This window comes from Oratosquilla oratoria, unplaced genomic scaffold (assembly GCF_046742065.1).
Source record: "Oratosquilla oratoria isolate Oo_2021 unplaced genomic scaffold, ASM4674206v1 SCAFFOLD50, whole genome shotgun sequence".
In the NCBI taxonomy this organism is placed as follows: domain Eukaryota; kingdom Metazoa; phylum Arthropoda; class Malacostraca; order Stomatopoda; family Squillidae; genus Oratosquilla; species Oratosquilla oratoria.
The window spans coordinates 644,135-662,120 of record NW_027467714.1 but is presented as its reverse complement, the minus strand read 5'-3'; the positions used below and the strand labels follow the sequence as shown (position 1 = coordinate 662,120).

General features: G+C 38.7%; 1 protein-coding gene across 14 annotated transcripts in view; it reads right to left on the bottom strand.

Annotated features, from left to right (window-relative positions):
- Positions 1-17,986, bottom strand: part of osp (myosin phosphatase Rho interacting protein outspread) — a 600,580-nt gene that overhangs the window by 531,868 nt on the left and 50,726 nt on the right. For all 14 annotated transcript variants that reach the window (XM_076182079.1, XM_076182084.1, XM_076182083.1 and 11 more), the window contains exon 3: positions 17,774-17,867. In XM_076182079.1, coding sequence (XP_076038194.1) covers positions 17,774-17,867 — 94 coding nt within the window. The remainder of the gene's footprint in view (positions 1-17,773; positions 17,868-17,986) is intronic.

The window sequence follows — 17,986 nt, the reverse complement described above, 5'->3', positions numbered from 1 at the left end:
TCACAGCATACTCCAGTCTAGGCCTTATTAGTGTGACTAATATTTTTTTCACCATTTCTTCATCTAAATAGGTAAAAGCCACTTTTATTGATCTTAGCAAGAAGTAGGATTCTCTGACAATTTTGTTTATTTATCAGGGGACATGTCATTTGAGATAATTACTCACAGGTCTTTTTCAGATCCCACTTTCTTCACTTCCTTTGTTCCAATTGTATATTGTCCTGATATTCTTTTTTTTTTTTTACTTTTTCTGAACTCCAATATGGATTGGATTGGATTATAAAACTCTGGCTCAGAAGCCAAGCACTGGAGCATCAAGGGCTATTCAATGCTGTAAAAACTAAAAGGTCGATGTAATGTCAAAGGCGATGATACTACAAATTTATATTAAAAACACAATGATTCATATGAGATGGTAATGTTTGATGAGTTTTATTTGGTTGGGAGGGCTATATTACAGCTATCAAGCAAATCCTTCATGGACTTGCCTGTGATTGTACTTTCTTGCTGCTCACAGCAGTAACAACGGCATTCTGTTAAAATAAGAACATAAGAATAAAGGAGACTGCAAGAGACCATAAGGCCTACACTAGGCAGCTCCGTATCCATCACCACCTGTGTTGTACGGTGATGGGAGTTTGACATGTGCAACAGAACGAAGCCCACTGCTCATCACCACTTTTCATCAAGAAACTGTGCGTTAGATATGTTTGTCCTATTCGCATTCTAGTTAGTACAATGCTGTCCCTCCTATTTGGGTTACAGGAGGATTCCCATTTTCCTATACAGGGAAGGATCCCTTTTAGTTTCACATTATTGAGTAAGGTGCTCCACTATGCTGGCACTTGTTTTGTATATAGGTGTGTATGGTTTCCTTAAGGTCGCCATGGGGTACATGAACAGCAGAAGTCTGCTGCAGATCAGCTGCTGCCGACTTTGAAGCTTTATCTGCCACTTCATTTCCCATGATGCCAGTGTGACCTGGTACCCAACAAAAGTTCACCCTGGTATGTTTTTGGGAGGGTAGAGGGACCAGCCAATCCTGCACCTCTTGCACCAGTGAATGAGCAGGCAAAAGTTGCCATAGTAAAAATAAAACACTATTTGAGTCTGTATATATAATAAAGCTTTGCTCACTTGCGCTACAATAGTAGATCTCTTTGACTGTCAGAAGAATAGCATAAACTTCGGCAGTATAATTTGAGCAAATAAAGGGTAACTTACGTTTGATAATTTTTTTCAGCAAGAACTGCAGCAGAGCCAACACCTTGCACAGACTTGGAACTATCAGTGTAGATAGGGATGGATGTCTTTTGTTTAGAGGAATGTTTTAAAAATTGTGCTTTATAACCTGAGTATCATGGTGTTGTTTGCCACCAGTGCAGATGCAGACCTCCACGGTGGGTTTACACCAAGGAGGATACTTTGCCAGGCCTAGCTTCGCGATAGTAGAGTCGTAGAAGCCAATCTTTCTAGATTCCTTCTCCAATCGAACCTCAAGTGGTTTAGGTATTTGGGGTCTATTTGGAGAGACGTCATTAGGGTTTGACAAATTTGAAGTTAGGATTATCCTTTGATGTCAAACATTTGGCCAGCTCCTCTCTACTTAACGAAAGAGGTGGCACATCCAAGTCCACATAAAGGCTATCTACTGGGAAGATATGATAGGCACCCGTACAAATCCTAAAACCCAAATTGTGCACTACATCTAGTTTTTCAATGGTAGTTCTAGCAGCAGAGCCATGTATATGGTAAACAATCAATTTTGCTGAGGCAGTGTGTTTTGTAAAACCTTAATAAAATTGTACAATCAGCACCCCAATCATAGTGTCGAGACAATTTTCAGAATGTTGGTGGATTGTCACACTCTAATGCTATTTATATGAGGAACGAAAGTGAGGCCCTTATTGAAGATCACACCAAGGTATTTTACCTCACTTTCATATGGGAGGATTTCACCTTTCAAAAACAGCGTTGGTATCTCTTCCCTCTTCCTACACCTTGTAAACCTGATGGCCTTAGTTTTTTGAGGTGAAAACTTAAAAGTCTTTTCCTGTCAGCCCATTCAGTGATAGCATTTATTGTAGTTTGAATTTTCGTACCTGCCTCAAATGCCACTGGGGCACTACAGTAAATGTCATGGTCGTCAACAAATAGGGTACCTTGAACTGTCAATGGGATTTGTCCCATGAGGCTATTTATGGCCACTGCAAATAGGGTAACACTTAATATACTGCCCTGGGGGGACTCCCTCTTCCTGCAGATATGATGAAAAAGCTGATCTAACTCTTACTTTCAGTCGCCAGTAAAATTTCCCCCATTTTCATCCATGTCGTTCACATAAATAGCAAACATTATTGGAGCTAATACTGACCTGTGTGGAACTCCACTAATCACCTTCCGAGCTGAATATTTTTCTCTGAGCACTATCATTTTTCTACCATGCAGGAAATCCTCCATCCAGTTTAGTAGGTTACATAAGAACATAAGAATGAAGGAGACAGCAAGAAACCATAAGGCCTACACTAGGCAACTCTGTATCCATCACCACCTGTCATCCCCATCCATAAAGTTGTCTAATCATTTCTTATAACAACTGATAGTTTCAGCGCTTACTATATGGTTACTAAGTTTATTCCATTCGTCGACCACCCTATTAGTAAACCAATTCTTGCCTATTTCCTTTTTAAATCTAAATTTGTCCAGTTTAAATCCATTACTGTGAGTCCTGCCCTATTGTTTTAATATGATGACCTTGTTTGCATCACCCTTGTTAAAGCCTTTGATCCACTTGAACACCTCTATTAGATCACCCCGCACTCTGCGTCTTTCCAGAGAGTGTAAGTTAAGGTGCCTAAGCCTCTCTTCGTAAGGCAAATTTCTGAGTCCATGTACCGATTCTAGTGAATTGATGTCCATTCTGTAGGACGGAGACCAAAACTGTACCACATAGTCAAAGATGGGTCTATCACTAGATAGAGTTTAATAATTACCTCTGCACTTCTATTCATTACTATCCTAGCAATGAAACCTAATGCTCTTTTACCTTTATTCCTGGCGCTAATGCACCGTTTCCTGGTTTTAAGGTCCGGACTCACTAGAACTCCCAAGTCTCTCTCGCACTCAGTTTTCTCTAAAAGTGTGTTATCTAAGCTGTATCTATTTTCAGGGTTGTGTAGCCCTACGTTTGACATGCTACACTTAGAGATATTGTAGTTCATTTGCCATTTCACCGACCATGTGAACAATTTGTTAAGGTCATCCTGCAGAATCTCTGCATCGTCTCCTGACCTAATTTGGCGTCCTATTTTAATGTTGTCCGCAAACTTACTAACATCACTATTTATCCCGTTGTCTAAGTCGTTTATGTACATAATGAACAAGGGACCCAAAACCAAGCCCTGGGTGACCCCACTAGTAACATTGCCCCACCTAGATTTTACTCCATTTATGGTGACCCGCTGTTTATTGTTCCTAATCCAAGCTCTAATCCATTCTAACACTTTTCCTCCTATGCCATGGGCTTTGATTTTATCTAGTAGTCTCTTATGTGGCACCTTCTCGAACACATTGCTAAATTCATGATAAATAACATCGTAATTATCATTGTTATCTGATGCCTTATATACTTTAGTGTAAAATGATGGAAGATTAGTCACACATGACTTACCCTTGGAGATTATCTTTATTGGGGATTATTTGGGATCAATACATCTATGCTCATTGATGCCACTATTAATTAGATAATAATAAAAAATTCTATATTGTTATAGAGAGTAGGTACTATACTTTAGAAATATATATCTTAAAACAATGAACATTTTCACAGAGATATATATTCAAACTTTTATATTTAACTTATAAATTAGTTATCATTTGAATTGATTTACTGTATTTAAAAGGTTTCAACTAACGCTGCATTAAAGTTGATTAAGAAAATATATAAATAAAATTTAAAACTTGGCATTCTAAATCTTATCAAGAATGCAAATTTCTTTAAGAAAATTAAAAAGGAGATCAATATCACATTCGGCTCCTAAAATCTTAATCATAGTATATCTGCCATTATTTTTACAATGGTAAAAGTAATGTTCTCTAGCCGCCATTTGACTTGGGCATTCTACTAAAATATGTTTGATTGTCAATGGGACAATGCAATTATTACAAAATGGTTGAGATACTCTGTTCATTAGGAAGCAGTGCATCAGTCTAGTGTGACCGATTCTTAATCTGCAAAATATAACTTCTTTTTCGCCAGGTAAATCTGAATATTTCCAAGGGCAAGAGGTGATAGCTATGTCCTTCATTTTCTGGTCTTCTAGTTCCCAGTTAAAGTTCCAGACTTCCTGGAGTCTTGACTGAATGACAGGATAAATATTTCTGACTGGTAGAGTGAGGCTGTTCCTAGGAGTAACTCTAGCTGCATGTTTTGCTAAGGCATCCACTTTCTCGTTCCCACTAACTCCTACATGGGCAGGGACCCAACAGAACTTTAAGTTTTTGCCTCTTTTTTCTATTAAATACAACCATTCTGATATTTCTATTACCAGTGGGTGATTTGAGTTAAAGTGAACTATTGCCTATAGTACACTTTATGAGTCACTGTAAATTACAAAACTATTTCCGTTGTGCATCATAATTTCTTTGAGTGCAGTTAAGATTGTGTATAATTCTGCTGTAAAGATAGAGGCCTGTTCAGGTAAACTTACACTATGAGTAAGACTTGGAAAGACAACTCCAAATCCAGCGCCCACACTGGACTTGGAGCCATCAGTAAAAATAGGAATGGATTCTTCATGAATTTCCATATGTTCTAGGAAGGTTAGTCGCATTTTGAACTGAATATACATTTACAAAATTCTATAGATGGAAGCTTCCATGGGGGTACCGTTGAGTATCTAACTGGTAAAATGTTAATTTTTGGAATCTCTAATTCCTAAAAAAAAAATTGAAACTTGGTATCCAAAAGGCTTAGGGAGTCTGGGATGATCAAGATAAAATTTATAGTATTTTTGATTAGAAACAACTTCACATACAAGAGATTTAGGAATTCTCTGGATTCTATGCCAGTATCGAACCAGCAGTGACTGGTGGTAAAGGTCCAGAGGCAATGCACTTGCATCCATCAACAAACTGGGTATTGGGGATGATTTAAAAGCTCCCGAGGCTAATCTTACTCCAGTATTATGTATGGAATTCAAAATAGATTGTGCCTTTTTTTTTTGCCAATGAATACAATTCACATCCATAACCCTTGAGGTGTGAGAGAGTATTTTGATTAAATTAAGAGCTTGTGAGCATTTTACCTTTAGATTCTTAATGTGTGGGATCCAAGTTAATGTTTTATCAAGAATCCGCCCTAAGAACCGTGTTTCATCTTTGTAAGATATTCTTTGTCCATATAAATACAAGTCAGGATCAGGATGCAGACCTCATATTTGGCAAAAATGCATCACAACCGTTTTTGAAGCCGAGAACTTGAGTCCACGTTTTGAAGTCCAATCTGCTATTCTATTAATAGTTAATTGTATCGTTCTTTCAGCAATTACCATTCGTGAAGCTGCAAAAGAGATGGACAAGTCATCAGCAAATAGGGTATGCATTACTTCACGTGGGATTATAGAACTTATACCATTAATTGATAATGCAAACAGTGTTAAGCTCAAAACACTGCCCTGTGGCACTCCTTCAAGAACATGAACTGAGGAAAATGTATTACCAATTGTGACCTTGAACCTTCGGTTGAGAAAAGATTTAATAAAAATGGCAAGTTCTCCTCTAAGTCCAATTTCGTGAATAACTTTCAAGATACCAAATCTCCAAGTGGTATTGTAAGCTTTTTCTATATCAAAGAAGACCGAGATGTGGTGTTTCTTATTAGCAAAAGCCTCACAAATTGATGTCTCCAATCTTATCAATGCATCTGTGCACGATCGCATCTTACGAAATCCACTCTGTGTGGGGTTAAAAAGTCCATTTTTCTCAAATACCAGATTAGGTGTACATTTACCATTTTCTCCATTAATTTACATATACATGATGTGAGTGCTATTGGACGATAGTTGGTCATGATTTTATCATCTTTTCCTGGTTTTAAGAAAGCCAATACTGTATTATTACTATGTTCCATATATTAGGGAATGACTTTTCTTTCCATATTCTATTTATTATATCTAGTAAAAAAAATTTAGTCTCCACAGTGAGGTGCTTGATCATAGAGTAAGTTACTTGTATTTCATCATTGCCTCGAGAGAAGTTGTTACATGAAGATAAAGTAGATAGAAGTTCTTTCATGCTGAATGGCAGGTTATAAGATTCATTTTTTGTTGTTCTAAATTTTAATTCATTATTTTCTTCTTGAATACGATGTTGAAAATACATAGATGAAGGATTTTTTGAAGAGATATTTGCAAAATGGTCTGCAAAGGCTTCATTTACGAACATCTGGGCTATGAAGTGTTTGATTATTAAGTTGTATGACTGGTGATGGTGTAGGGATGTATTTTACAGATATTTTTCTTACTTTAGTCCAAATTTTCATGAGGTTAGTTCTCCAGTTTATTTTAGAAATATAGTTTATCCAGGATTGGCGCTTAGCCTGTTTTACCTGATATCCGAATCTAGCTCTTGCTTTTTTATAACAAATCAAATAGAATTGACAAGGATGTCGTTGATAGCAGGTGAATGCAGCTCTCATTGCTTTACGTGTTAAATGGCATTGGGTATTCCACCAGGGGACAGGTTTTCTGCTAAATTGCCCATTAGTGTGGGGAATTGATTTGTCATTAGCACTCATAATGACCTTATTAAAAAAAATCTAGAGCTTCATCCACTGTGGGGAAGTTTTTGGCATCAGTTTCTATAAAGGTTAAAGATGTAAAGGGAGCCCAGTTTGCTTTATTTATCATCCATCATGGAGACCTTGATACAGCTATTTCATCTACTATATTTATGGTGATTGGAAAATGGTCACTTCCTAAACAGTCGTCCATGGTTTCCCAAGAGAAATCCAAATAGCAATCAGGTGAACAAATAGATAAGTCGATACAAGTAAGTGTTTCAGTTTGAATATGGAAGTGAATAGATGCTCCTGTATTCATAATACTAAGTTCTTTTTCTTTGAATGTAAGAAAAAATCAAATTTCCCCTAGGATTTGGTTTTATGTCACCCCACACTGGATGTCTACTATTAAAATCTCCGAGGAGTAAAAATGGACGAGGAAGTTGATTAATCAGGTTGTCAAAGTCTTGTTTGAGATTTTGGTCATTTATATTGTCTGGAGGCAGGTAGATTGAACAAACTGTATATTTCTTTTTTGTAAATATTTATATAGTTACAGCTTGTAAGTTTGTTTGTAAAGGAATTTTTGTGTGTATAACATTTAGTCTTATCAGTAGTGCACTTCCACCATGTCTTCCTTCATCTGTTTGATGTTCATTACGATAAGAGATATTCTTTGGGGCATATTCTATTTTGTCCAAGCATTATTTCTTGTAATGAGATGCAGATGGGAAAATTTTCCTTTATTAATATTTTTAAAGATTCGTATTTAGCTCTCAAGCCTTAACAATTCCATTGTAGTAGGGCGAGTTTGTTATTCATGGTGGTTGTTTATGTTTTATCTTTTTATTTTTGTTACATTTCTATTAGTAGTTAAAGTTGAGTTTTTGTTAGCTACATTATTGGGAGATAGGGTTGATGAAAGAATATTAGGATGGTTTGGACACATGGAAAGAATGAGTGAAGAAAGACTAGTAAAAGAGGTATGGAAGGCAGATGTGGAGGGAGTGAACATGAGGGGACGTCCTAGGATGAGGTGGATGGATGGGGTGAAGGGGGCTTTGGGGAAGAGGGGAATGTCTGTTGAGGAAGGAAGGGAGAGGACAGAAGACAGAGGTGAGTGGAGAATGGTTGTATATGGATGATGTTGTGACTGCATGAGGAGGAATGGGCGGGGGGTGGGGTAGTATGTGTGAGTAAATTTTGACGCAGCCCGAAGGGATTTTCTCCCCATCCTCGCCTTATATGCAAAGGGGGACGGAGAGGGGGGGTCGCCGATTAAATGAAGCGGCCTTGCTGTGGATGTACTGTGTCTTGCGACACTGCTTCTGACCCAGGGCGGTGGGCAGGGTGCAGGGATGACCCGTCATCCAGGAGGTGCTCAGATGAGAGGGAGGGTGGGAGGGGTGTGGAGTGTATTTAGGGATGAAATGGGTGGGAGTGTTTTTATGCCTTTCCCTTTTTGGCTACCTCCCTTGGAAGGGGGAAAAAGCCTTGGTATATGTATGTATGTATGTACATTATTGGATTTTGTAAGAATTCTTTCATTAGAATTTTGTTCTGGAGTTCTCTCTCTCGTTTTAGTTTCAATTTCATTATTCATTTCAGATCTTGTTTTCTCTTTTTGGTGGGTGGATTCCATGGTGATCCGTTTCAAGTTTTCCATTCCATTTCTTGAATGATGGGCAGTGACTTTATTTTGTTCTTTGCTCTCTTGCTTTTCTGGTATTTTTGCATCTGAAGTTGTGCTCTTTTGTTCATTTGTATTTACTGTTTTCACAGACTTTTCGGGTTTGGTGTTAGAAATTTTTTCATTTGCTGAATCTGGTTGATTTCTTTTCAGAATCGTTGAAAACAATTCCCCTGGTCTAATTTGTTTATTCAAGGCCTTACTCCTAGCTTCTTTAAAAGTAATTTTCTCGAGGGTTCGGATGGCTTGAACTTCCTTTTCAAAGATAAATTAAAAAAAAATTGGAAAACTTATGGATACAGTTGAGCAGTAGTTGTCACTCAAGTCAGATCCACCGGGTAGCTGCTTAAAAAAAAACACTAATTGAAGCAGCTACCCGGTGGACCTGACTTGAGTGACGACTACTGCTCAACTGTGTCCATAAGTTTTCCAAAAAAAATTTTAATCATTTTTTGAGCAGTACTTTATCAAAGGCTTTTTGTAAGTCTAGGAAAGCACAATCAGCCCAAACATCCCTTTCTTGAATCATATCTATTAGTCTTGAGTACATACATACATGTACCAAGGCTTTTTCCCCCTTACAAGGGAGGTAGCCAAAAAGGAAAAGGCATAAAATCATTTCCACCCATTCCATCCCTGAATTCACTCCACACCCCGCCACCCTCCCTCCCATCTTAGCACCTCCTGGATGACGGGTCATCCCTGCACCTTGTCCACTGCCCTGGGTCAGAAGCAGTGTTACAAGACACAGCACATCCACAGCAAGGCCGCTTCATTAAATCAGCGACCCCCCTCTCCGTCCCCCCATTGCATAAAAGGAGAAGACGGGGAGAAATCACTTCGGGCTGCGTCAAATTTTGCTCACACATACTACCTCTCCCCCCATCCCCCCCGCCCATTCCAACCTCATGCAATCACAACATTATCCATATACAACCATTCTCCATTCACCCGTCTTCTGTCCTCTCCCGTCCTTCCTCAACAGACATTCCCCTCTTCCCCAAAGCCCCCTTCACCCCATCCATCCATCTCATCCTAGGACATCCCCTCATGTTCACTCCCTCCACATCTGCCTTCCATACCTCTTTTACTAGTCTCTCTTCACTCATTCTTTCCATGTGTCCAAACCATCCTAATATTCTTTCAACCCTATCTCCCAGCTCCCTTTCCACCCTTGTTCTCCTCCTCACCTCCTCATTTCTCACTCTATCCAGCCTAGTAACCCCCATCATGCTTCTCAGACACCTCATCTCAAACACATTCAAACTCCTTCTCTCTTCCTCTCTTAAGTTCCATGTTTCTGCCCCATACAGTGCTGTTGGCACAATCACTCCTTCATCCAGTCTCCTCTTAGTATCCATTACCAAATGTCTATTCCTCATCACACACTTTAATCCACCAAGGCATTTACTCGCTTCTCTCAATCTACATTCTACCTCCACCTTCACTCCACCTTTTCCTGCCACATTTGCACCCAAATTGCACAGAAATTTTTGAAAGTAATAAAAAGATGTTTTGGAAAGAAATTAAGAGAGGAAGAGGTGGCGAATCAAGTAGAGAAGAAAAGGTAAAAGGTGCAGATGGGGAGATGATAATGGAAGAGAAGGCAGTAAGGGGAAGATGGGCAGAATATTTTAGGGAGTTGCTAAATGTGAAGGAGGATAGGGAGGGAAAGATAGCTGCAGTGGGAAATACTAAGAAAATGAGAGTGATGAGTGGGGAGAATGGAGGAGAAATAAGGAAGGATGAGGTGAAGGCAGTTGTTAAGATGATGAAAGCAGGTAAGGCACCTGGTATGGATGGATGCCATGCAGAATGTCTGAAAAAGGGAGGTACAGTGATGGTGGACTGGCTGGTGAGGTTATTTAATGTTTGCTGGAGAGAGGGTAGAGTGCCGGAGGACTGGAGGAGTGCCTGTATAGTTCCTCTTTACAAGGGAAATGGGGACAAGTGTGAATGTAGTAGTTTCAGAGGGATTAGCTTGTTGAGTGTAGTTGGGAAGGCTTATGGTTGATTTATGAAATTTTTGGCTCGAAGGCCAAGCGCCGGAGCCGGTAGGCCATTCAGCGCATATTCATCTCATATAGATAAGAATTCAAGTAAAACAGTAAAAACAATAACATTCACAAAAACACATCACAACAACATACACTCACAAGCACTCATATACACAATCTTAAATTTCATAAAATAAACTGATGTCTTTCAAAAATTTACAACATTCTTCACATGAGCTTCCTCCCCTAAAATTTGTTTAAAAGATAAATTTGTTAAAAAATTTGCCCTGTGCTTATTAGAGAATGCAGGGCACTGAATTAAAATGTGTTTTATTGTAAAAACTACTTGGCAAGAGGGACATTGGGGGGCCAGCCTTTCTGCTCCACTTGCCATAAAAAATTTATGGGTAATGTAGGAATGGCCAATTCTCAATCTTGTTAGAACAATACTTGACCTTCTGTCCAAAGAGGGACACTTCCAAGGGTTCACTAAGGGGTGAATCTCTTTTAACTTGTAACTACTGTCCAGCCTTGTACATTCTTCTTACCACTTTTCCATTGTATAACGATGAATTACTTCTTTGAAGTCTGTATGTGGGATCTTTTGGTCTGTTATATGGTTGAGCCTAGTGGCGGCTTTGGCTGCAGCATCGGCCTGTTCATTTCCAGTGATACCCACATGGGATGGCACCCAGCAAAAGTTTACTTTTATTTTCTTTCTGTTGTTAATGAGAATCAACCAGTCCTGTATTTCTTGGATTAAAAAGTGACGAGGTAATAATGTATTTAGAGAGGATACAATGCTCATGGAGTCTGTGAAAATAACAACGTTCTTATTACATGGAACAGAATTAAAAACAAATTTGAGGGCGTTGCTGACTGCCAGCAGTTCAGCAGTAAAAACAGAGCTAAAATGAGGCAACTTTCTCTTTAAAACTGTGCTATCAGATACAACAGCACAACCAACACCATCTTGGGATTTTGATCCATCTGTATAAATAAAAATTGAATCGGCATGTACTGATAAATGTTCTAAAAATTCACTTTTTAGCTCTACAGCAGTTCTATTTTTCTTCTTTTTAAGAGGACATATTACAGTGGGGCATCGGTTCCAAGGAGGGAATTTGGGAGGTGTGATCTAAACAATTGTATTAGGAACAAGTCCTACCTTCTCTGTCCCAACTTCACATCTCACTTCTAAAGGTCTAAGCAGAGTACTTTTCCTTGGAGCTCTGTCTACTGGCTGCTTTACATATTTGAAGTTTTGATTCTGTTTTGATGTCAAGACACGAGATATATATCTAAGGCTTAATTCCTCCCTGCGAATATACAGGGGAGGAACTCCTGTGTCCACATACAAGCTATCAACTGGAGATGTTCTATAGGCTCCCGAACAGATCCGCAAAGCCATATTGTGGACTATATCAAGCTTTTTTAATGAAGTTTTACATGACGATCCATAAATTTGACATCCATAATCCATTTTGCTAAGGCACAATGTTTGGTAAAGCCTTATAAAAGTTATACGATCTGCTCTCCAGTTGAAACGAGACACTACCTTTAGTATATTAAGTCGCTGTTTAACAGTGTATACAACCTCGTTTATGTGATGAGTGAATGCCAACCTTTTGTCCAAAACCAGACCCAAGTATTTTACTTCATCTTCATATGGTAATATGACACCCTCTAAGAATAGTGTTGGTATCTCTTCCTTGCGTCTTAGTCTGGAAAACCTTAAGGTTTTGGTTTTTTCAGCAGAGAATCTGAAGGCCCTGCAATTAGCCCATGCTGTTGCTAAGACCTCTTGAATCTTTTGGCCTGTTTCTAATGTCGATTTGCTGCACACAATAGCGAAGTCATCAGCATAAGCCAATCCATGAACTCCTGTGGGAACTTGTTCTAACAAACTATTAACCCCTTCCATACGGTGCCGCACACGTAGGCGTCATGGGGAGCGAGTGTATTCGCGAGGCTGCCATATCGGCGTCTTGATTATATTTATTGTAGTCGCCCCTCCATAATGACATTCTTTCTAATTCTTTTGTAATTGCATTTTCTATGGTTATCAAAATTCACGGGTGAAGAGAGAACGATCGATATAAGCGGTGACTATATTTTATGATGCGAGTATTATTACGACACGTCGTACGGCTGGCATTGGCTGCTGCCACCGAGATCTAAGTCCATGACGCCTACGTGTGCGGCACCGTATGGAAGGGGTTAATGGCTATGCTGAAGAGTGTAGGACTCAGAACACTTCCTTAGGGAATCCCTTCCTCTTGGAGATATGCAGAAGAGAAAGAAGAGCCCACTCTGACTTTTAGATAACGGTCAGACAAGAAATCCTACAATTGAACATATTACCCCCGATACCCCACTCTGCAACTTGCTTCAGAATGCCTCCCCGCCAGGTAGTATCGTAGGCATTTTTTAAGTCAAAAAACACACCAATGCTAGAGTTCTCAATTGCAAAGGCATTCTGAATCTTACGAGTGATAAAAAGTAAGGGGTCCAGAGTGCACTTATTTCTTCTAAATCCAAACTGTCGGTTAGATAGCAGATTTTTAGATTCCAAAAACAAAACTAAACACATATTAACCATTCTTTCATAGATCTTACAAATGCAGCTAGTGAGAGCAATAGGTCTGTAACTTTGTGGGTCATGAGAGTCTTTTCCTGCCTTTAAGATTCCTATGATAATTGAAGTCTTCCAAGATTTAGGAGAAGATCCAGAAGACCAAAAACCGTTCAGCACATTTAAAAGGAATTTCTTCGATGATATGGATAAGTGACCAACCATGGAATAAAGAATGTCATCCTATCCAGGAGAGGTTGGGGAGGATAAAGATAAAGCATGATCCATTTCATCCAAGGTGAAAAGAAGATTATATGCCTCCGAGTTTGTATTGGTAGGAGGAATAATCGTGGTCTTGGCTCTAATTCTTCTGAAATCATGTGAATAATGTAGTGGACTTGAAATATCAGCATAATGTCTTCCAAAAGCCTCTGCTACTTCTCTTGTATCTGATATAAAAGAGTCATTTATCTTCAGAATGGGAAAAGGAGATGGAGTAAACTTTCCTTGTAATTTTCCAATCCTATTCCATACTAAGGTAGGGGAGGAGTCATATTTCAATTCACTAATATATTTAATGAAGGATTCCCTCCTTGCTTTCTTGAAGATTTTCTTCTGCTTTGCTCGAGCTCTTCTGTATGTTATCTTATTGACTAAACAAGGATATCTCCGATATGTCTTATAGCAAGTTCTTGTAATCTTTCTGCTTAAGGGGGTACGCGACACCTGGAGGTCATTTTCTAAAATATTTAGAGTAAAGAGCTGAAACTTCTCAGGTAAATAGGTATCCATATTGCCTACATTTTAGGTGAAGCAGAATGATGTATGTACACATGTACACATGTACGTATACCAGTAGCGACATTTAAAAGTGCACAGCACCATAATACGTGGACCAATTTGGTTTATATTTTGGCTATGATTAGTCAGTAGGCACACCTAGGGCCAGTCATTGAGTAATTGAACAATTTCCTTTATACTTTTGCATACAGGCATTTCAATTTTAATGTCTGGCAAAAATCGTGAAAAATACAATTTTTTTGCTCGTTTCCATTATTACTCCGAACTATTTCATCCTATTCAAAATATTCGAACGATCGGCCCTAGCAGTTACTAAAAGTAATATTCCCTGTAAGTTTCATCTAAATCTGATGTATATTAGATTTTTTATGATTAAAAAAATGTAGAAAAATATCGAACGGAGATATGGCAACTTGAAATATGAATATATCTGTAACTTGCTTATAGTTTCACCAATTTGACTGATTTTTTCATGGCTTAATCCTTATTATATAATAAGTAAGTACAGTAAAAATCATCAACATATTTTAATTATAAGTATTTTAAATACTGAAAAACTAAAGTATAAGTATGTCACAGTAGTGACGACGCACAGATGACAACATCATATAATTTGCTTTTTTGCACCTTTGGCGGTTTCTTCATATGAAACCTCTCTGCTGGGGGTCTTCAGGGTATCTAAATCATTGGAAAGAGGTTTATTTTCCTGTAGTGGGCGCCTTCTCTTTCCTCATCAGATTCCCCTCGCCAATCTATGTTGGTAGGGCACCCCCTCCAACATCATATGATGTCCCTTCTTCTTTCTTCTTCCTGTATAGCCTTGATCTTTTTCCTCTTGCTTTCTTCTTTGGATTTAATCTTCCTCTTTGAATTGTTTAGTCTAATGTTGTCCTTTACCTCTGTCACTGTCACAGAGGTGCAGGTGAGGGCGGTGGTGGAGTGAGAGGTGGTGAGATCTTTAGTCATCTTTGACTGCTTGCCATCTTTAACTGCTGTTTTTTGTCATTGTGATGTTCTTTTGTTCTTTTTGCTACCCATGATGACTGTACTAAAGAGTAATATGTACTAGCTAAAGTAATAGATTGCAATGAGAGCTCATGAGACATGCGTACTTCCCTTTTCAGAGCTAGCCGGGAACTAAAGCTTAGTTTCGCACAAAGTTGGCGAAATATTCTCCCTCCACCTTCCTCCCTTCCCCTCCACAATCGTATTGGCCGTTGATACACTGGGCGAGTGTAAATTCAATCAAATTTCAACGTTATTCGCTGCGCCTGAAGGTCCTAAGTGGCACGCCTCCCTCTAGTGTGGGTTGCGCCTTTAAATCTGTCCCTTTAAACCTTACCCAGGACCTTTAAATTGCGTGCGGCTGGAAAATTATGTCGGGATTTATTTCTAAGTGGTATACGAACATTTTGAACACAGTTTTGAAAAATGCCATATCTTGACCAAATTCACCCCCCCAGGTGTCGCGTACCCCCTTAAGTCAATCAATTCATCTGCTAAGTTGTTAATTTCTCTACTCCTTATTGCTCTGCTAATCCTAACATCTCTATCAGTATCCAAGTTTTTCTCCATTATTTCCCCTTGCCTCCTAAATCCTGAGAAATAATCTTCACTGATATACCTGTTAGTGGTCTTTGGAGTATCATTTAGACATTTTTTTTTTTTTTTTCACTCCCCACGGGGATTCAATTCTGGATTCATCCAGTCCTCTCTTGGTTGATTCATTAATTCTTCTTCTTTGTTGCTTTCCATATTGTGCTAAACTATTTACCCAAGAACTGGACCGGATACATACCCTGCCGGTCCCACGAAAACATATTGTTTCACCCTGAAATGACAACAAGGCGTTTTCCTGTTGTGGCAATAATGAGCTAGTTTGGAGCGCTAATTTGAAGCTTGGAGCAGCTGTTGACACCTTCCTCTTTGACTGCTTAGCATTAACCTAGTTGTATTTTCCTGAACAAGAGCTATGCTTGTAGTAACCTGTTTTCATCTCTCTCCACATCCAGTTTATTCTTAAAATCGTGTAGTTTTAGCACTCCCTGTTTCTCCGTTCAGTCTGTTCCAAACATCAATCACTATGTGGGAAGCTATTCTTTTTCTGGTCTCTTCTGTAACTGTCTTTCTTTAGTTTCTTCTCATGTCTTCTTGTTTCTCTTCTGTCCCACTTTAACAGGTCGTCTCTATCGAGAATTTCCATCCCTTTCATAATTCTGTATATGGTCAACAAATCACCTCTTTCTCTTCTCTGTTCCAGTGTTGATAGATGCAATTTCTCCAATCATTGCTCATATGTCAGATTTGATAGTGTAGGAGCCATTTTTGTCGCTGCTTTTTGGATTCTTTCTAATTTTCTTTTGTTCTTCATTGTGCTAGGTGCCCATAGTGTTGCAGCATATTCCAGTTTAGGTCTTGTCAGTGTAACCACTATTTTTTTTAACCATCTCCTCATCTCTGTAGTCGAAGGCCACTTTCATTGATCTTAAAAAGTTAAAAGTCTCTCAAAAAAATTCATTGACATGTTTATCAGGTGTCAAGTCACTTAAGATGATTACTCCCTGGTCCTTTTCTGAAATGACTTTTTTTTTTACTTTTGATTCCAATTTCATATTGACCTGATATTCTATTTTTGCTTTTTCCAAATTCCATTATGATACATTTCTTAATGTTGAAGTTCATCTCACATCTCTGACTCAGTTCCCATATTTTCTATAGGTCTTCTTGTAGTGATCTGCAATCTTCTTCTGTTCTTACTCTCTTCAGTAATTTGGCATTGTCAGCAAAGAAGTTCATGTAACAATTCACTCCCTCATCCATATCATTTATATATATGGCAAACATTAAAGGAGCCAATACAGAGCCTTGTGGGACGCCACTTTTCACACCTTCCCAGTTCGAATTTTTGTCTCTAAGTACCACTCATTTTTCTCCCAAATAAGAAATTCTTCATCCATTCGAGTAGCTTACCTTGCATTTACCTCCTGCACCACCCCATCCATGTACAAATTGAACAGCCATGGCAACATGACATATCCCTAATGCACTCCCACCTTTACCTCTAAACCACTCGCTCTCTCCAATTCTAACTATGTCTCTACTACTATTGTAAAAACTTGACTACCCTTAACACCTTTCCCCTTACCCCATATATAAAAAATACTTTCCACAGTGCCTTCCTGTCTACCCTGTCATAAGCCTTCTCCAAATCCATAAAGGCCCAAAACACATCCTATCCTTTTCCTAAAGCTTTCTAACATATCTGCTTTATCACAAAAATCTGATCCATGCGATCCCTAGCCTTTCCTAAGCCCACTCTGTTCCTTACCAATTACTCCCTCTGTTCCTCTCTTAATCCTCTCAATCACAACCCTCCCACAAGCCTTCCCAACTAAAATCAACAAACTGATCCCTCTGAAACTAGTACACTAACATTTGTCCCCTTTTCCCTTGTAAAGTGGAACTATACAGGCAGTCCTCCAGTCTTCTGGCACTCTAGCCTCAGACACATATTAAACAATCTCACTAGCCAGTCCACTATTACTGTAACTCCCTTCTTCACACTCCACATGACACCCATCTACACCAGGTGTCTTACCTGTTCTCATCATTTACTTGGTCTCTATATGACAAATTATATCTAGTGTGTGTATATGTGTGGTAAGATGTAGTGTGCTATGGCAGAAGATTTAAAGCAAGGTATAACAGAAAAAGATAAATTAAGAAACATATACTCAGTTAAGCCAAACAAAACTTTCCCATATTGGTGGGCTGGTACAGTGTACACAAACTGCTTTATATCTACTAGATGAAGTCACTGTATACCAAAAACATGAAAAATATGCATGTTACACTCATGAAATGGGGATAAACTTAATAAACAAAATTATAAACCATTATTTGTCCTACATGAACACATAAGTTCTTACCCAACGTTGTAGTACACGGTCGTGATGTGAAGCTGTGCTGTGTCCCACTTGGTGATTTGATGCCCGGAAATGTAGCATTCCGTTTGTGGCGCCCCTGAATTAAGAAGTTATGTAATAAATCAATAACTTGGACAGGAAATACACAAAATACTGTATACAATACCAATATCTAACTTCAGCAACAAATACAAACTAGAGATAATCAGGGCAATA